This window comes from Anopheles maculipalpis, chromosome 3RL, assembly GCF_943734695.1.
Source record: "Anopheles maculipalpis chromosome 3RL, idAnoMacuDA_375_x, whole genome shotgun sequence".
NCBI lineage: Eukaryota > Metazoa > Arthropoda > Insecta > Diptera > Culicidae > Anopheles > Anopheles maculipalpis.
Window position 1 is genome coordinate 39,752,872 of NC_064872.1, and position 20,516 is coordinate 39,773,387.

Consider the following 20,516-nt stretch of genomic DNA (forward strand, 5'->3'; position numbering starts at 1 on the left):
AGGACTGAATATATACTCAAACCAGTACGTGTATAACCAATTATCGACTAGTTGTCCTTTTATTTAACCTGCATTGGAAGAGTTTCCACCATCCGGTGGTTGTGGCACTTCCCGTAGTCTTTGCATCTTCATCTCTCGCTCCACGTAATAGTTCAGGTCTCGGAGCGGATGATAGTAATTGTGTACTACTTGTGATCCGACAAACATGGACAGCAGTGAGGCCGCCATGAAGGTCAGATACTGGCGTAGAGGTACACCAGCCGGCATGCTTTGGGCTGAACTGGTCTGATTTCACCGTCTTGCACAATCCTTCTACTGTTGTGGAATCGGTTCGAGCTGATGCAGACGTAATTTTTCTTCCACGATTTCTTTTGCCTGCCGTTTTTTGAATGTGTTATCTGCAAAATGAGCAAAATGGTTAGATTTAAAGCTTCATCCTTTCACATGAATAATGAACGCTTACAGAAATTAGTTTCTCCTACACGCCAGTGGATCATTGAAAACTCCAACGCCGCTCCAAGTCCGAAGAAGATCGGCAGGAACCGATAGATACCGAACGTCCGTTTACCGGGCCATCGATCCAGAAGTTGCTTTAGCGTAGTGCTCTTTCGAATAATCATTTATTTGGATTGCAAATCGATCTACATCGAACAAAATGTACGTGAAAATGAAAACACAGGACTAAAAGTCCACTTTTTACATAATGCAATGTTATGACATTTGGTGGACCGACCGCTGCAGCTGTAACTGAAGGAAGAAAGAGCAAGTGTAGCCGATTCCACAGGGATGTTACAAACAATAACATTGCGCTGTCAAAATTGACAACTTGGCGAACATTTATTTTCACGTGTTTTGTGGTTCGATCGTGTTGACGCGTTCTCTATTTAAAAGTTTTGCTAAATATGACCATGGAAAGTGAAGACGAATTTGATCATCTCAGCTCCAGCCATGTTAGCAATCTGCGGAACAAGAAGGGCTTCCAGAAACAATTTCAGAGAGACGATGAATCGTCCAGTGAAGAAGAAGCCTCGATCAAGCTGGAGAGTGATACGGAGCAAGAGGGGCAGGCTTCCGCCGCAGCGGATCGTACATTCAGCGATGATTTGTCTATAAAATCGGAACCAGAATCGCTGAGTGATGATGATTCGAATGTTGTTGAGAAAAATGCTCTTATTTCTAGCTATGTTAATGCATTGAAATCGAAAATGGGTTACACCGATGAGTCAGATGAATCGTCCAACGAAGAGGACGATGTGTCTTTCAAGTCCGAGTCTGAAACCGAGGACGAGTTGCCGCAACCTGATCCTGAACCTGATCAGGATTCCGATGCGGATAAAGAACAAACTATGGAAAACATTGAGAGAGACACTACTGGAACGTCGCCGAAGGCAAACAACCCAGAGGGAGTACAAGATAAACCGAAAAAAGGGAAAATGAACCTAAAAAAGAAGTTAGACGAGCAACGCACAGTTAAACCCGAAGAAGAGCTCATGTCGCTAGTATTTGGTGACAAAGCGGTGCGCCCTGAGCCGCTAAAGAAAGAGAAAGCTCCAATGAAAAGTAAAGATGTACAAGAAAAAGGAAGCAAGTTAAAGACAAAGGTACCGAAGAAGGTAAGAATCGATCTACCTAAATCGAAGATGGAAAAGGAGCTAATGTCGCTTGTATTCGGTGGCAAAGCTGCACTTGTCTCCGAACTAACAAACGAAAGCAAGGAGAAACAACCAAAAACTGAAACATCAACAAAAGTCACACAACCACAGAAACCAGGCGACAAATCCACGGCCAAACGGTCTGCCATCTGGCACGATTCGGACGATGATGATGAAGAGGATTCATCGAACATAAAGCGCAATAAATTCAGCCGCGAAGAGCTGCCGGAACAGCTTACGAACGAAAGACGACGTAAACAGTTCGAACAGCTTGTCGGCAAACCGAAGTGGGCTGATTTGGATCGCGATCGGGACCTCGATTCTGACGATGAAATTCTGCAAAAAGTTGGACACGTTGTGAAGGGAACGGCATCGCAGGGACTGCCCAAGGGTATGATTGAATTGAAAAAGTTAAAAAATTTAAACCGAGAAACAAAAGCGGAAGGCGAAATCACCGGCATTAATTTCCATCCAACGTCGATGGTAGCGATCATGACCGGCAAGCGTGGCCTGGTGTCCATCGTTACGGTGGATGGTGTCCGAAACGAGAAGCTGCACACGATCTGGCTACCGAAAATGCGTGTCGTTTGTAGCAGTTTGTCGCCGGATGGTAGTGAAGCCACTTTCGGGAGTTATCGCAAGTTCTATCACGTGTACAACTTAATGAGCGGACGGAGCGACACGCTCAAGATACCGGAGCGGGAAACGTGGATGATGAAAAATTATCGCGTGTCCCGATGTGGCAAATATCTGGCCTCGGCTGGCGAATGCGGTGAAGTTCATCTCATGAGCGCTAAATCGAAGGAAGTGCTGCAAACGATACAGCTACGCTATCCATGCCAATCGCTGTCATTTACACCCGACTCGCGATACTTGCTTTGCCACAGTAACGATACGGAAGTGACCGTATTTAGCCTGGAGCAGAAAAGGATAGTGAACGTGTTCCAGGACGATGGGTGCGTTAATGGATCGTGTATTGCTGTTTGCCCCAATGGGCAGTTTGTGGCTACTGGTAGTCGACAGGGCGTCGTCAATATCTACCGACTGGATGTGACACTTTCCCAGAAGCAACCGGTACCGCTGAAGACAATTAACAATCTGACCACGTACATCGATTCCCTTTCGTTCAATGTGACCTCCGAGCTGCTGGCGATTGCATCGTCCACTGTGAAAAATGCGGTGAAGCTTATCCACGTCAAGAGCACCACGGTTTTCCGTAACTTCCCGTTACCGATGACAAATATGGGCCACATAACGACGGTGGAATTTTCTCCTTCCGGTGGATATCTCGCACTTGGAACGAAGGAAAGCACGGTTCTACTGTTCAGAGTAAAGCATTATCCCAATTATTAAGAATTTATAATAAAAGCGCCCGTCAACAGTTGCGTAATGGAGTATCAATTGTGTAGTAAAGTTATTATTTGAGTAGCAAGTTAAAAATCATCCATATCCATTGCTGACATTTGATTTAGGAACTTTTTGTACATTGCCATAAACTGCGCCACGAACGCTTCCAGATGAAAGATGTGCTTGCTGCCACGCTGCATCCGATGGTCGTATAGTCCGGCGAAGCTGAGTGTTTGTGTTTTCAGGCTCATATCACAATTCTTCACCAGAATCTGTACCAAGCCCTTGAAAATGATATCCGCCGGTATGCCCTGGGACAGCAGCTCGTACAGCCGTTCGCGAACCACCTCCATTCGCTGTGGTGTTTGCTCCTGCACGATCATGTTGGCCGTCTCCTTCAGGTACGTCTGCCAATCCATGTCCGGAATTTCCTGGTTCGCGGTGAACGGATACTGCATCACTTTGCAAGCTTCCAGTGAGAGAATGGCCCGTCGTAGGTTGCGTTCCGATTTCTGAGCTAGCCTCACCGCTAGTTCCGGTGGTATGTGGAGGTTCTCCTTTTTGCAGATCGACTACGGAAGAAAGAACCAAAATGAATGTTGATATTACGAAGCAAGATTCCAAAAGCAACAAGATTAACTCACATTCACGATAGAAACGATTTCATCCTCAGTCGGTGCCGATACGCGTATCCCCAGACAACGGCTCTTTACCGCGGGGATGATGCGAGACGTCGAATTAACGCACAGGATTAACCGGCACGTGGCTACATACTTTTCCATCGTACGACGCAACGCATGCTGCGCATCCTTCGTCAGCTCGTCCACCTCAGAAAGCACGATCGTTTTGAACTCCCGCTGGCCGGATGGATCGATTTGCTGTGTTTGGGCGATCTGCTTTATCATGTCGGTTATCACCACCCGATCGTATATGCCAACATCGGACGGATTAACCTCGATGTGATAGTTGCTGCTGACGGTCATGATTTCGATCTTTTTGTTCGATGGAGTCGTAAAGTTCATCACCTCATTGCGTAGTCGCTCCACGCCGGGACCGTACAGCTCTCGCAGCAGGCAGATGATACGAGTTTTCTTGCCAGCGCCCGAAGGACCGTAGAACATCAGATGTGGAAAGTCACCTTGCGAGCAGAGATTTATCAGCTGATTTGCTTGCACTTTGTGGTAATCGAGCTTCGATAGCTCCCGTGGTCGATAACGGTCAACCCAGAGCGCCATCGCGAGGAAAAACAACGGATGTATTTAATTAATTTGATGTGCTGAAATTGATACGATGCGATGCGGCAAACTCAATTTGAATGGCGCGAATTTTTCATTGTTGACAGAGCCAATGACAACCCACAAGCTCCCTCTAGAAACGGATAACGAATAATTTAAACCCTGCGTGAAAAATCATCCGTCTCACTATAGTGAGAAGTGACAAGGGTGGTTCGAACCTCGTACGCCACAAAATTGTCTGTTGGGTTGTAGCTTATTTTGTTAGCCTGCAATATTCCACTGTGCGACCAAAACAAGCTGTCACGCTGTCTCGAACTGTCGCTCCACGTGAGGAAAAAATTAAAAGCCGGCTCGTGTTGTTGCAGTTGCTAAGCCAAAAGTTTTCTAAACACTCACCTTTTACTTTTACCTCCAGCTGTTCTACTACCATGGCAACGGAACACAAAGTGAACCCCTCGGTATCGTTATATCTGAACGCGGCCTGCGATCTGGTGACGGAGATCGAAAATGCAGCCAAGGTAAACTGTAGCTCCGTTACCGTACCCATCGTGCACTGGAACTACGAGCGAGAGTTTGTTCGAGAACCACTCCGCTCGAAGCACGTGCAATTTACGCGATCGGATCTGCTGCTTTCCTCCTCACAATGGCTCAACAGAGTGATCTGTCGCATCGGAGACAATCTGGATCTGGACTCACCGATCGATTGCATCCGGAGACAGGCGGAACGTACCGTCCGACAGGAGTTGTCCTTCGCGGAGCATCTGGTGCAGAATGGGTACATGTACACTAGGCTGAGGAATGGGAACTGTACCAATTTTGCACGAATTGTTGGCTGTGGCGTATCGAAGGGAACGTTGCTCGTAGAAGTGCCACTGACCAATCCGAAGCTTACGCAAAACAGCTGGCGGCGTGACATCGTTGGCGAGGAGGAACTGGAAGTGGACAATCCGTGGCGATGGTGGAATACGTTCCGCACACACACAGATGCGAATGCAGTTATAAAGGTAGCATTAGAGCTGACGGCAGACGTACCGAAGCAGGATGAAATTTATCGCTGGCTGGGTGAACCGATCGATGTCATCGTAGTACCGGCCAACATTTTTCTGACGAATGCCAAAAATTATCCAGTACTGTCGAAAGCGCATCAGTCTCTGTTGAAACAGTTTTACCAAACGTTTGCTTGTCATTTCATACTGAAGGCTAACCCGGCCGATGGCCACATTGCCCACTACGTGGACTACATCAAGCACCTGATACAACAGCGATTCGCTAAAGATCCAACGCAAGGGTACGAGGACTATGCTCAGACACCTCTACAACCATTGTACGATAATTTGGATTCTGTAACGTACGAAGTGTTCGAAAATGATCCTGTAAAGTACATTTTCTACCAAAATGCCATCGAACAGGCTTTGCTTGATCGAGTACCGAAGGAGGAACGTGAAACGAGGGTGTCGATCGTTATGGTAGTCGGTGGCGGACGAGGGCCACTGGTGCGTGCCGCCCTGAACGCTTCTAAGACAACGGGCTGCAAGGTGAAGGTGTACGTTATAGAGAAAAATCCAAACGCGATTGTCACGCTGAAGGCGCACATCAATGAAATTTGGCAGGATGGTATGGTGGAGCTGATATCGACCGATATGCGAGAATTTAATCCTCCGGAAAAGGCCGACATTCTTGTGTCCGAGCTGCTCGGATCGTTCGGTGACAACGAACTTTCGCCGGAGTGTCTCGACGGGGCACAAAAACACCTGAAAGACGATGGAATTAGCATACCATGTCAATCTACTTCCTACATAAATCCGTGCTTTACCTCGAAGGTTTACAATCAGGTGCGCACATTGGATCGCCCTATGCAATCGAAAGATCGAGTAATCTCTTCCCGCCACATGGAGCAGATGTACGTGGCGTATCAGAAAAACGTGTACCACATCGACGATCCGAAAGAGCTGTTTGTGTTCGTCCATCCGAACAAGGACAGTGATCCGATCGATAACAGTCGATACCGGACGGTACAGTTCCGCGCTAGGCTCGATTGTGTGATGAACGGTTTTACGGGATATTTTGATACGGTACTGTACAAAGACATCGTGCTGAGCATTCATCCGTTTACGCATACTGCGGCATTGGCGTCCTGGTTCTCGATGTTTATACCTCTGACCGATCCGGTACAGTTGAAGAAGGGCGACGAGATAACGGTCCATTTTTGGCGCTGTGTCGCATCGCACAAGGTGTGGTACGAGTGGTGTCTCAGTACACCGGTCGTGACGCACGTGCACAATATTGATGGCCGGGGACATCCGATTTGGCTGTAAACCATGCATTACCTCAGGACAATTATTGTTACATATTAGCGGGTGTATTTTTTATCGCTTCAAAGAAGTAAAAGTAAGTGTTGTTTGTTTGGATTTCAAATAACCAACAATTTGAAGTATCTTGCTATATATAAATTTCAAAAAGTATATAAGAAAAAAAATCATACACTTTCCTTTGCAATCGAAAGAAAACCAAATTTGACTGGTTTGTACGAATATCTATGAGTAAAACATAAGTCAGATAGCATGGGACTTATATACTTGATTCTTAACAGATCGTACTACTCAATTCACGAATGTTTAACATGAATATTTGATTGATACATGAATATTTAGTACTATTTTTAGCATCTGTTATTGGTTTTCAAATTTTTTTAAGCTACATTGTTTATACCTTAATAAGCAAGATTGAGAAATGAGTGAATAACAAGCATGTTATTTGGAATGGAACGATGATTGTGACATGTAGAAATAAAACGAGAGTAATGCAAGAGAAGTTGAATTTAAAATTAGTAATGCGCACCTCAGCGCTCACCGAGGATCGGAGAGGTCGAGGAGTGGACCTCTCCGATCCTCGGTTACTGTGGTTGCATCGGCATGTGTGGTCCCGTTAGGGATGTGTTTGGTCGGTTACCTTATCAATTTTATGCATTTTTAATGCCTTACCCTCTCTCAAAACAACATAAAAAAGAAAGGCCCAGTGATCGTAGCGATTGCGACGCCGATGTTCAAATGGCAACAGCGGGATTCGAATCCCATCCGGACCATTCTCCAGAAATGATGACTAAGCTTCGTATTTGAATGAATGAAAAATATCAATCTTCTTCTTGTTCTTCTTGACTTGAAGTCCTGCTAGGTTACGCTGGCCATGTATGTATATGGCTTGCTAGGCTTGTTAATACCACATAGTTGAATAGTCAGTCTTCACTTCCGTAGGCCACTATGGACGGGGTGCAGTGCAAGGTGAGAGCTTCTAGCATGCTGTCGGAATCGTTCGAATCTCACCGGGTTCTAAGGCAAGGAGACGGACTTTCCTGTTTGTTGTTCAACATCGCTCTGGAGGGAGTCATGCGGGCGGGGACAACCGAGGCACGATTTTCAACCGATCTCCCAATTCCTTGGCTTCGCGGGTAACATCAACAACATCGGAAGGTCATCTGAGGCGGTGTGTGAGACATACACCCGACTGAAACGCGAGGCCAATAGAATTGGATTGAATATCAATGCGACGAAGACAAAATACTTGCCGGAGGCTCTGAACGTGATAGAGCCCGACTCGGAAGCAGAATATCCGTTGACGGCGACGATCTCGAGTTGGTAGAGGAGTTCTGCTACCTTAGTACGATCGTATCTTCGGACAACAACGTAAGCAGCGAAATCCGAAGGAGCATTGTTGACGGGAATCGTGCCTACTGTGGACTCCACAAACTTCTGCGATCCAGAAGACTTCAACAACACACGAAATGCACGATTTACCGCACCTTGATACGTCCGGTAGTGCTGTACGGGTTCGAATATTGGACTATGCTAACGGAGGACGTCAATTTCGAACGGCGGGTGCTAAAGACTATGTTTGGCGGTGTGTGCGAGAAAGGCGTGTGGCGAAGGAGAAATGAACCTCGAGCTAGCTGAGCTGTTTGGCGGTGCTGATAGAGGCGTAGAGGAGCACAGTGAGCTCGTTGGCTGGATCAAGTGGAGTCTATCCTATCGGAGATCAGATGCAGCCGTGGATGGAGGACTGCAGCCCTAGACCGAGTTTCCTGGAAACTGATTGGAGACCTGGCCAAGCCGACGCGACGCGTTTTATCCTGAGCAGGCCAAGAAGAAGAAGACCGTTCTAGTAATCTAGTATTAAATGGCCGGAAATTTTTCTAGCTGGTCCTTCAATAAAGAACTACATGTTTTGATGATCTTGTTAGGACCAGGAGTTAAACTGTAAATAAAAAGAAGGGATTTTTTGTAATAAATTGTGACTCATGTATAGCGCGGCGATCCTCGAGAGATTCGATCAGGAAGGATAAGGAGCTTCCAATGAATTTTAGAATCTAAGCTATTGACCAATGTTTTAGTAACAACCTGACCGGTCAACGCGGATCTAAGTGGTAATTTCATAATGCTAAGAATGCTAAGGCTATGGCTCAGAGTAAGCCATAACAAACATCGAAATTATATGGTATGTTAAGATAAGGATACTTTAGAGGGTTATTTCTAAGCAGTAGCGAATCTAACGGTGGGCGGAGCAGGCTGCCTGGCTACTGATCCGACAGTTTCCTCGTAACATGGACCCTATGTTAGGAACCTAGAAGAAGTTGTTTGTTGTAGGGATTCGTACTCGGGGCCTCTCATGTTCATGTTATGGGCCCGGCTTAGCTTGTTGCAATTCCAACCCCCTCCACCTCCTGCACTTTTGATTTGATTGGGACCTCAGCAACTCATTTAGCCAAGTTTAGTGAAACACGATGAGCCAGAACGAGTGCCCTTTACGAATCAACTGCATTGAGAATTTGAGAGACCGGGAACGCAGACAATAAACATTGAAATTGATGTAATGATTGAACCGTGAGAGTGAGAGAAATGCAATTCAGAAGGACTGCTTTATTTATTTATTTATCTTAGTATGACGGCTCTACTCAAACTGCTTTATTTACTTTGTCTATTTTACTCCATTGCGTGCAGTTGTGTTTGATCTTCTTCTTCTTTTTCTTGTCCTACTCAAGGTTGAGCACGTAGTGCTGATATGGCACAAATCCGGTTTCATTAAACTCGTTCTAGGGCTACAGTCTTCCATCCATGATTGCATCCGATGATCTCCGATAAGTTCGACTCCACCGGATCTAGCCAGCGACGCGTCCTATTGTGCGCTGGACCGTCTTGCTGCTGACTGTGCTCCATCATACGCCAGTAGTCATTGAGGGACATCGGCTTGGTAGTTCTCCGACAGCGATTCATCAAACTCAATCGCGAAGTCCTTCGCCACATGAGCTTGCCTCACCCGATCTGTATTAAGCCTTGGCGTGAGGCTACACAAAGTTTCTGGGATCATTTAAGCATAACCAAGAAAGAGTTCAGAGTTGACGTTTGCTCCTTTATACTGGTGATGATGGAGGACACTGAAACTTCCTATCGTAAGTTTAAATGTATCCTCTTGTCCGATCTGAGCGTAAAAACCTCCTCTAACTCAAACAAATGTATTATTGTGTAGTGCCTAAAAACAGTACTTAACATAGGTCCAAAAGGTTCATATCAATTAGGCGCATCAAGTAGAAACACTAAAATATAAGGAGACACAACTTCTTCTTCTTCTTCTTGGCTTAACGGCCTCTAAGGTCATGTCGGCCATCGAAATGGCTTACTAGACTGCTGATACCACGTAGTTGGTTAGTCAGTCCTCACTACGGGGGGACGGTCCGCATGGGATTTTAACCTCGGTCCTGCCGTTTGAAGACCGGCGCCGCTGTTGCCTACACTTCCAGGCCGCTCTGCACGCAAGGAGGTACAACTCTGTTGTTTAAATCAAATCATCATTAAGCGAAGTTTGCGCTAAAAAAGATTTGATCGTACGCTTTTGAATGATATTAAACTTCCTGTTACAACTTTAATCTCAATTTCAGCCCTCTTGGCCACTCATCCTTCGGACAACTTTCAATCAGATCACATTGCCACCGATAAGGATAACAACGACCACTAACGACTAGCGGCGATGATGATGACGTGGAAACGGTCCCGGTAACGCTTCACGACCAAAGAAGTAGTAATTCTCATGTTGCACACCGTTTGCGAACTAGACTCGGGGACACGCCTGAATGAAACCCGGGAACCTGCATATACTTAAAGCATACAGCGCACGTACGACTCACCAAGGCCAGACATACGCACACACACACACACACACACACATACGTCAAGGGTTTGGTTAGGGTTGTCCCGGAACTCAAGGGATCAGACCTGAGTGATACCTTGGTTGTACTGAAACCGGTGGGCAAACGTTTGCGCCTGATAATGGATAACAGTGCTATTTCAACACTTTACGAGTGTTATCATGCCGTTCCGGAGCTCGTATCACGCGTACACACGTATTTTGCACAAAACCGATGGATGGATCGTGTGTCCGTGTGTGGGTAGCCAGCAGGAATAGGAGCGCCCGATGTGCAAGAGTAAGCGGCGGCCTGGTGGCGCCTGAATTGCTGAATGCACACACACGCCGCACGGGTTATCATTGTGGTAGGATGGCCAAGGGTGGTTGGGGGGGGGGGGGGGTGGGAGAGGGTTAGGAGCGGGGGTGAGTTTCCCGAACCGGATACGTACGAGAGCGGTTCTTTGGTGATGGTGAGGAAAAGGAAAAAAAGTAAATAAATAAGGAAAAAAGCTTTCCACATCGTGTACGGACGAATGCGAGTGAGCAAACCAGCAAACGATTGCGTGAGCGAGTGCATACCGCGTGGGAGATGCTGCGCGCAAGCTTGAGATCAAAATCGTGAATCAGTGTTCGGTTTCGTCCCCGTCATTGCCATCATCATCATCAGCATCATCATCATTCAGAAAACTGTTCGGAAGCCGTGTCTGCGCTCTCGGGGATTGGGACATTCCTCCGGCACAGTCTCTCCGGTGGTCCACGCTCTGCTCTCCCTGTCTTCCGTGCACGCATGCATGCATCCTGTCGCTCTCCCGAGACATCCCGAAGAAGCGATGCGAAGGGCGCCAACGGATGCCACAACACGGAGCGACGGGAGGTGGCGTGAGTTATATTCGGCTTCCGATCCGAATCCGAGGGCCCGCGGCGTAATGATGATCCTCGCGTTCCTGAATGAAGGCACGATTTTGCCGAGCCGTCCAGTCTCCGATAAACAAACAAACGCATCGGTAGCAAGCTCGAACCGACACAAACGCGTATCGGTCGGACCGTTACAGTCGTATCGTGTCGTCGGTAGGCGGTCAGTGATAACAGGGAAATTGAAAAGAAATTAACACTTCTTACCCATCTGTGTCCCACTGTCCGTTCCAATTGTTTGTATGTACAGACGTGTGCACGAATTGGATCAAAACTTCCACCATTATCAGACGTGTGATAGTAAAACAATGCGCTCCAGTGAACGGGTGTGTGCATTTTGTGATCAAAAACGTGGTCGTCAAGCGTGTTAAAAGTTTGATTTTTTTTCTTCCGGACGTTCGGACGTGCATTGTGCGAACAAACAAATAAAAAGAAGAGCGTCATTTTGCAACATTTAAAGAACGAAAGTCACAAAATAATAGCAGAAGGTGTGAAGGATTAACTGTGCTGCCCCGTGTTTAAGTGCTTTCCGTAAAGTTTCCTAGTGCAACGGCAGTCCCCAACGGTTTCTTTCTGTCAGTTCCTGAGTGTAGTGTACGTATGTGTGTGCGTGATTGTGTGTAAGTGTGCAGCTGCAAGGCCACATTGGTAAATTGTTGGTGTTTCCGCTTCCCAGCGGAGGTCAAATTGGAACGACGTGCAACCGCGAACCACCTGCCAGATCCATTGGAAATGGGAAAATTTATTGAAGAAAGTGTAAAATAGAGAGTGGATAATTAAATGCAACATAATGAACTTCTCGAAAGGAGAGAGAAGAAGCGTTTGAGCGTACTGGCCTCAGTAGTGCTTGTTGTTCAGCGAAAGTTCTGCAACGGACCGTCGCACCGAAAGCGATCTAACGAACATCCCGAGACATCCCGTGACAGTGCATCCGTCGTTCCCAAGTGCATTCTCCGTTGTGTTGCGTTTCGCGCCGAAACACCCCAACCTCCACGACCCTCCTGGAAAGCTTGTGCGGGGTGTGTTAAAGTTGGTGAAAATTTATGTACCAAGTCCGGCCATCCGGGTCTTGCATCGAACCTCTAGACCTATCGTGTTCGGTGGTTTTGGGCTGGGTTGCATCAACGACAGTGCCGACTGTACCGAGTGAGCGGATACGTTGCATGGTAGATGGTCCTCTGGTTTCATCTTGTTAGTGAAATTGTTACTCAAATTCCGTGCTGAAAGTACGACGCCTCCAAAGTCCAAGAGTGCGAGTGAATTTCTCCCGCTTGGTGGCAAACCCGTTGTGTCCCTAGTGTAAGTGCACGATTCTCGAGAGTGAAAATAAAGTTTTTCCGTCGTGGCGAAACTTGTTGATTAATTTCACTCCGAGTCCTGTAGCGGGCAGATGAAACAGGAAATGAGTATCAGCAGTGTGTGCACAACAAGATTGCTAGTGAGTGAAGTGCTGCGCAAAAATTGAGCTGCCAGTGTAGAGTAGTGTGTAAGCTTAGTGGAAACTATTCTACATCCGCCACCTCGACAGCCTCGGACAACGGACAGCGGATTCTGCAAGTGCACTTGTGTACAGCACCAGCGTAGGTATGCACATAAACAAATCGATCAAAGCTTGACCGTAACTGGCAGCACATCAATCATTAGGAGCGTTGCGTTTTAAATGCTCCCTATGCGGTAAGACGCGACCGTTTCGAATGCTGTAAAGGTGAGATGGCTTTGATTTATTGGCATTTCGTCGCCGATTAGTTGCTTGCGGCGATGGCGGCACAGCGTTTTGGTGTGATGATGATTTAATTATATCCCTTGGCTAGTGCTCTATAATTACGGAACACCATTGATCATGGTACTTGGGGTGCAGTTTTCCGACAACGAGCTGACGCGTACCTTATGTTCTACACACGTTTGGGCAAATGTCAGATCAATCAACTGCCATTGACTGGCGCGATGAAATGGTATGCGTTGTACAGCATTTAGATATCAGGTGGATGATAAATGTGGTTCCAGTAACGTGACCAGACTGGCATTCTAATCTTTACATCTTGAGCTGTGTTAAATTTGTAAATGTGCTCCTTTGCAGGGAATGCTAATACTAAGTGAACACCTTAGTAACAACCACTTTTTCGGACGTTAAGGTTTATCTTTTTGAAACATGCCAATTATCTTATCAAAAAATTGTTTTATCGACGAGTCTAACGATTTTCTGACGTCTGAATCTGCAAGACCGTGAGACCATGTATTATGAAACGAAGTTGGTTCCTCCTACGTAACCGTGGTAAAATTTCCGTAACGTTTCTAGGTACGTTTTTACTAATTTAAAAACTAGGTACCGCAAGCTAGCATTCTTCGGAATCACCTTTTTATGCTTAACCAAAGTTGGTATTCCGAGGATTTTATGCTTAGCCGTTCCCGTAATTTCGAAATGTCTTGATGAGTGCTTCTTAGGTTTAAAGTGAGCACATCTTATTTTTCGCTAGAAGCATCATCAAGTAACGTCAGCAATGTAGCGACTTGAAGCATTTTTGGCATTTTTCCACGGTAACTAGTGCCATCATCGAAATTATTATAAAGTGGCGGCGGCAATCTACACATGAGAGTTGAGGGTATCGAATCCCGTACACATCGTATGCTAGTATGTAGAACTTGCGGTCCTGAAATAACAAGTCAAGGCCTCTTGCTGTGGTAATACAGTTCCAACGAAAAAAGAAAATGTACTTCAGTTTTACATTTTCATAAGCTTTTTGTCTTCCTCGTGGATAAATTTCCTCGTAGATACTTACTTACTTACTTACTGCCGTAGCAGAGTCCGGAACCGCTCACGGTCCCGCGCCATCGTTTGCCAATCCGTTATCTCGGCCTTGATGGCGGATGATTTCCTCAATCTGGGCCCACCACGCCTCCTCTGTCTGTATGGACGGCCTTAAAGGACTTTCTGAGCTGGGTCGTCCGGTGCCATGCATTTGACATGGCCAGCTCATCGGAGCCTGGTGAGGTCGTCATACAGTTCGTACAGCTCGTCGTTGTAGCGGCTCCTCCATTGTCCTTCCACGTATACGGGGCCAACGATCCTTCTGAGCATCTTCCTCTCGAACGCGGCTAAGAAGGCTTCGTCTGTTTTGGACAGGGTCCATGTCTCAGAGGTGTATGTGAATACTGGGACTATAAAGTACGATGCAGTCCCAGCTTCGACCGTCGCGACAGGGTTTTTAAAGTGAGATGTTTCCTCCGACTGGCCGCCAGCATCCTTGTGCGCAACTTCGTCTCTATGTTGTTTTCGGTGCTGACTTTTGACCCGAGATAGATGAAGTTTTGGACGAATTAAAATTTGCGATCACCTATCCGTACATCACCCCCACGTAATTCAGGATTTCTTAGTAGGGCCGCTGAAGATGCCACCATCAATTTGGTCTTTCTGCTGCCATCTGCCACCTGCTCGATCAATTGGATGGCCTCTGCTATCTGGGAGAGCTGCAGACCAATGATGTCTATATTATCAGCGTATGCCAGGATCTGGATTGATTTGTAGAAGATGGTTCCCGAAGATGGTCACCTCCGAGTCACGGATGGCCCTCTCTAGCGCCAAGTTGAATAGGAGACAAGCGAGCTCATACACACAATACAATACACTAATATATTGTTTTTGATATAATTTAGAAGGTTCAATTAAAGAATAAGCATCCTCTAAAGCTCTAACAACAGTTTGTGACACCTGGAGAAGCATTGAAACAGCGTGGTCAGATGAGTGAAGGCTTTAAGCAAAACGCCGTCCACCACCATTGTATTTAAAAACCCGCCAATGAAGATTGTTAGCCCCAAACGAAACTTTTCAATGCCATAATTGTCACTATATGCCTTATTTTATTTATAGCATTTTATATGCATTCAAATAGACTTAAATTAGCTCAATGTATTCAAAAATTAGTTACACTTCGTTGCAAACTTTATACATAAAGCCTCAAGGGATCTGTTGGTTGTTAACCATAAAATAAGTGCGAATGCACACTGCAAATTCATTCCAACGCAAAACCACCCAACCCACAAACGTGACCGTATCTGGTAGGGACATTTTCCAAACCTAGCATCACCCACCACCACCTGCATAACCACCGCCATGGAGAATTATGGACCATTTTTACGTTCCAGATGATGCCTCATTTTCATTCTGCACACAAAACACGTGCATGTTTACGCTCGCGACAAGCCACTACTACGCAATGTGCTCTTGTGTTGTGCCAGAAAAAGGGCAGTGTAAAAATGTCAATTAATTATGAGTTTTCCAAGAAGGTTTTTGGTTCGAGTGTTTCGTACAAACGCATACAAATAAACAACACCCAACTTTGGCAAACGCTCGAACGCTGCATGGAACTATTAAAAAGGGGTTGTAAACGGCATTCGGCAGTAGCTGATGGTTGCGCTACACAACAAAAAGAGATGCTGAATTAATTTACAATATTTCAAGCGAATCATTGGTTCCGAAACCATTTTTACGATTTACAGCGACGGTAATTATATTGTGACGCAAAGAAAACGTCACATAAAACGGAACCATTTTCTCTGGACCGTACGAAATGTGCGTTATAATTCGCGCGCACAGTGTACAAGCTGTAAAGTTTAAAGTCTTCGACCTGATTTACCGTTCGCAATAAACGCTCTTTCTAATAGCAATACATATTGTTGGTTAACTTTACTGAAAGCTTTTTCTTTTTGCCGAAGCATGACAGCGGAAGCAGCGGAACAGCTTTTGGTGAAAATTAAGATATAGTCATTATAAATCGTTCCGCCCCATCACTTCACGTTCACGCTGATCACGACAACACCGGGTGGGGGGGTGACTTGCGATAGGGTGGAAATTGTCGGGAGCTGGGGATGCGACGAACCCGCTTTCTAGGAAACTCACAATCCAAACATCGCACAGGCACACGGTGTTCGATGAGAGCGTTAATCACCGCGCATCACTTCCGTCCGGTACACGAAGGTGCCGAGCGGGTTTCGGATCGGATTTAATTAGAACTGGATGTTTACCGAACCGGTTCGCTTGTTTGTCGTGGTGCGCGAATCGTCCTGGTCTGCTGTAGACAGCTGTGCTGAGGTTCTGCCCACCAAGGTTGCCCGGGACAAATCTTATCGTCGGATGGACTGAGGTTGATTGAGTAGCTAACGGGGAAACACACACACACACATATACACACAGACAGCTTCCTGATCGCTACTGTATTGCTTTTATGTGTACAAGTTTACTACACCAATCGGGTTCGATCTGTTTGAATTTTTTCCGTTTTATATTTATTTTCTAATTCTTCTACTTCAACTAGAACTTTTCTTGTGGCAATTCCTTCAAGTTGCGTAATAGCAACCACTTCTAAAAGGCGAGTTAGACCCCTCTATCAAGTACTGAGAAAACCTATCCGTCCCATAACTAAATTTCATCTTGAAAGTAGGCCGAAGATTGACCTTTCCTTTCTCACATGTACACATGCACGCACCCACGTTCACGATCAACCTTCGGAGCTGTCACTAGTAGTTGTTTTGATTTACGTTCCCCGGACGCGTAAGTCTTCAGCAAATACACTTAAACCGACTAGATCCAACAGGGGGATGCAGTTATGTTGCTTTCACTGAACACTTTATACACATCCTATCTAAACTGTAAGGGTTTTGGGTTTTGTTTAAAAAGAGTTGTTATTTTCTATACGTACGTCAGACACCGGGGTTTCCAAAATTGAAATAGAAAATATTCCGGCCAAACAAGGGAACGACCACCGGTACGCATTACTTTGAACCGTCCGTTGGTTTCACATGCGAAAACGATTCCCCAGTGAAAGCAAGAACTACAAACACATCGGGAAAGTGACCTGAATCGATCCCGAATTCGATCGATGTTCGTCGTACCCTTGTCCAGGGGTCCAGTAGGCTCTAACAACAACACTGTACGGCTGTTGCTGCTGCTGCTGCTGCTAACACTGTATTAATTTTCCTCCCTGCGTGACAACGGCGTTGATTGATTTGCTGACTGATTAGAACGGATTAATTAAGCTCCGGAGTTTTGTTTTTGCCTGCACATTTCCTGGCCCCTTTTACTAGAGCAAGCTTCCGGGTGGTTTCCGAACACGATACCTACGCAGGACATCTTCGTCAATTGACGCATGGGCGGGTTCGGTACAATGGACACCCCTTTCCCATATCGTCTGTCCTGAGCGGTTAATTGATCGGACCATGCTTACGCTCCCGGGAATGGTGGGCGGATGTTCTAACCGGAAGGGTAACAGAGGATATCCCACGTGTTGGTTTCGGCGGTTTTCCGTCACAGCGGTGTTTGTGTTACGCATCGAAGGGTACCGCGTGTGTGGGTTGCTTTTTGTTTTGTGTGTTTTTTTTTTGGAAATAGAATCGAAACTCATTTAATCCATCGATAGATCCCCTAGTATGCTGGTGGCGTACGTAATGAAAACACTTTGAAATCCATCCGAACAGGGTCGTAATGAATTGGTGTGAAACGTGCGGCTTAAAGGAATTGGTTTCGTGTTGTGCTAGAAATTAGTTTCAAGCCAGTTTGAATAGTTTTTTCTTTCTTTAGGAAAATTCGATTGATTATATTACAGTTTTGTTTCAATTTGGTGATTAATCGCACATCCCTTATGTAGTGTAGGCAGATGAAAAAAAAACCTTTTGGTTCACCGATTACTTATTGACACATGCTGTGTCATCAAAAGATAATGATTAATATTGGGAAAACCTACACAAGTATCAGTATACAATCGTGGCAATAGAGTTTTTCAGCATACAGCATTTATTTGAACAATTCCCGGTTTATTGTCATGTCTATGGCCGCTTCTTTATTAAGATTTATTTATTTTATTATTTTATATACAGTCTGAGACACAAGAAAGTTTAATTCGTTTTGGTTGCAAACGAATCGAACACTGAAACCTTATTTTGAGACTTTAGATCTTGAACACCTTCGAAGGACACCTGAACGGAGCAGAGACAGGAGAGGTTGATGCATGTAGCAGAACAAGCCAACAGCAGCAGGTACACAGCAGCAACAACAGCCCATCAAGCAGCTTAAAAGCAACAAGGCTGCTGGTAGTGATGGACTGGCGGCCGAGCTCTTCAAGATGGGACTGGAGAGGCTTACCGTCGAAATGCACAAGCTGATCACGAGCATCTGGAAACAGGAAGAATAACCGGAGCAGTAGAAACTGGGCGCCATTCACCCAGTCTACAAAAAGGGCGACAGGATGGTCTGTGCCAACTTCATTTCAGTCCTTAATGCCGCCTGTAAGACTCTGCCCCAGATCTTGTTCTGCAGACTTGCCCCCCTTGATGCAGATTTCGTCGGCAGCTACCAAACTGGGTTTGTTGGAGGCAAATCTACCACCTACCAAATCTTCACTCTTCGGCAGACCCTCCGAGAACGCCAGAACCCTACGCACCACCTGTTTATCGACTTCAAGGCGGCCTACGATACCATAGATTGGCTGTTAAAGGCCACCATGAATGGGGTGCAGTGCAGAATGAGAGTATCGAACATGCTGTCGGAATCGTTCGAATCTCACAGGGGTCTGAGGCAAGGGTACTGACTCTCCTGTCTACTGTTCAATATAGCCTTGGAAGGTGTTATATGAAGCGCAGGGATATACAACGATATCCGTGGCACAATTCTATACCGATCTCTTCAATTTATTGGCTTCGCGGATGACATTGACATCATTGGCAAGACGACAGCGAAGGTGTGTTAGGCGTACATTCGACTAAAACGTGAAGCAACAAAAATTGGATTGATGATCAATGCGACGAAGACGAAATACCTGCTTGCCGGAGGCTCTGATCGTGATAGAGCCCGAGTGGGAAGCAGCGTATTAGTCGACGGCGACATCCTCGAGATAGTAGAGGAGTTCTGCTATCTTGGGACTGTCGTAATTTTGGATAACGATGTCAGCAGCGAAATCCGGAGACGCATTGTTCAGGGGAATCGTGCCTACTACGGCCTTCACCGTCAGCTGAGATCCAGAAGACTTTGAGATCGCACGAAATGTAAGATATATTGCACACTGATTCGCCCGGTAGTCCTATATGGCCACGAGTCTAGGACCATCCCAGCGGAGGATGCAAACGCTCTTGGCGTGTTTGAGCGTCGGATGCTCCGGACCATCTTTGGCGGTGTGTTCGAGCATGGAGTGTGGAGGAGAAGGATGAACCACGAGCTTGCTGAGCTATACGAAGAACCGGACATCCTGACGGTAGCAGATCGGCACGGGTGTCGGGTAGCAGAGCGAGTTCGTGGGATGGATCAAGTGAAGATGGATGGAAGCATGGATGGGAAGCTGCAGCCAGGGACCGAGTTTCCTGGAGATATATTGTTGACTGGGCCATGTCACGACGACGTGCTCTTTAAAAGAGCACGCCAACATGGGCGAGTGAGATCTTGGACAATATAGAATGCCTTTGTATTGTTCAAGTTCAACCTTGACGCTTGACAGTATTGTGACACTTAGTCCTTGCGAGACATTCTTATTGAAAATCCATTTCGAAGTTCAAAATATGTCTCAAAGTCGTCACATAATGACAAATGAATGTTAAAGGGACTAAACCTGCATGTCATTTGTTCTTCTTTTTGGCTCAACCTCAATTATCCGAAATCCGAAATGAAATCGAAACATTTGATAAACTCAATCAGATGATATAATAACAACATATGTTTCATCTGAGCGTGTTGATCAACATTCTTACTGCATTGTTTTACACCTTCTTCAAACAATTATTTGCCGATCGGTGGGATTCATTTGATTGTTTATAGAACGTACTATCATGCTTCTGCCGGCAGTGTGTATCTCACTTGAACTCTGTTGTTGCTCATATTAAATTACACAATCATTTTCCATTAGCTCTAAGCCACATCTCTTCCACAAGATGCAATTACTCTACACGGTACACCTCAGGCTCGTGTATGTTAATATTAGTAAGATTTATTTCTCTTCCTTGGAAGAAAAGCACCATCGACAGAGCTTTTCCAGCAGACGCCAACAGCATCTTACCTCCGCGAAACATAAACACCGTTAATCGTTTTTCCATTCCTTTTCGCAGGCGAACATAATTCATTTAATCCCCTTCGCCTTACGTAGCGCAGCGGTGAAGAATCCATGGGGGGCGAGGGTTCCATCAGGCGCCGGTTACGATTTGCATGAGCATGATAATCCGGATG

At 45.9% G+C, this 20,516-nt stretch overlaps 5 protein-coding genes across 5 annotated transcripts in view; 2 read left to right on the top strand and 3 right to left on the bottom strand.

Annotated features, from left to right (window-relative positions):
* Positions 1-40: 40 nt before the first annotated feature.
* Positions 41-20,516, bottom strand: part of LOC126565731 (protein brawnin) — a 402,985-nt gene continuing 382,509 nt past the window's right edge. Inside the window, exon 2 of the mRNA XM_050222939.1 lies at positions 41-275. Within this exon, the coding sequence (XP_050078896.1) occupies positions 64-267 (204 nt within the window). The 5' untranslated portion in view covers positions 268-275 and the 3' untranslated portion in view covers positions 41-63. The remainder of the gene's footprint in view (positions 276-20,516) is intronic.
* Positions 281-646, bottom strand: LOC126565713 (small integral membrane protein 4). The gene is made up of 2 exons (XM_050222917.1): positions 464-646; positions 281-398 (listed from the first exon to the last, which is right to left on the bottom strand). Exons 1-2 carry the CDS (start codon positions 618-620, stop codon positions 313-315), a joined length of 243 nt encoding a protein of 80 aa, XP_050078874.1. The 5' UTR covers positions 621-646; the 3' UTR covers positions 281-312.
* Positions 903-3,005, top strand: LOC126564266 (U3 small nucleolar RNA-associated protein 18 homolog). The gene is made up of 2 exons (XM_050221265.1): positions 903-1,495; positions 1,586-3,005. Exons 1-2 carry the CDS (start codon positions 903-905, stop codon positions 3,003-3,005), a joined length of 2,013 nt encoding a protein of 670 aa, XP_050077222.1.
* Positions 3,079-4,269, bottom strand: LOC126565508 (replication factor C subunit 3). The gene is made up of 2 exons (XM_050222690.1): positions 3,644-4,269; positions 3,079-3,571 (listed from the first exon to the last, which is right to left on the bottom strand). Exons 1-2 carry the CDS (start codon positions 4,232-4,234, stop codon positions 3,086-3,088), a joined length of 1,077 nt encoding a protein of 358 aa, XP_050078647.1. The 5' UTR covers positions 4,235-4,269; the 3' UTR covers positions 3,079-3,085.
* LOC126564324 (protein arginine N-methyltransferase 5) lies at positions 4,663-6,622 on the top strand. Its single transcript, XM_050221329.1, has one exon. It carries the CDS (start codon positions 4,663-4,665, stop codon positions 6,547-6,549), a length of 1,887 nt encoding a protein of 628 aa, XP_050077286.1. The 3' UTR covers positions 6,550-6,622.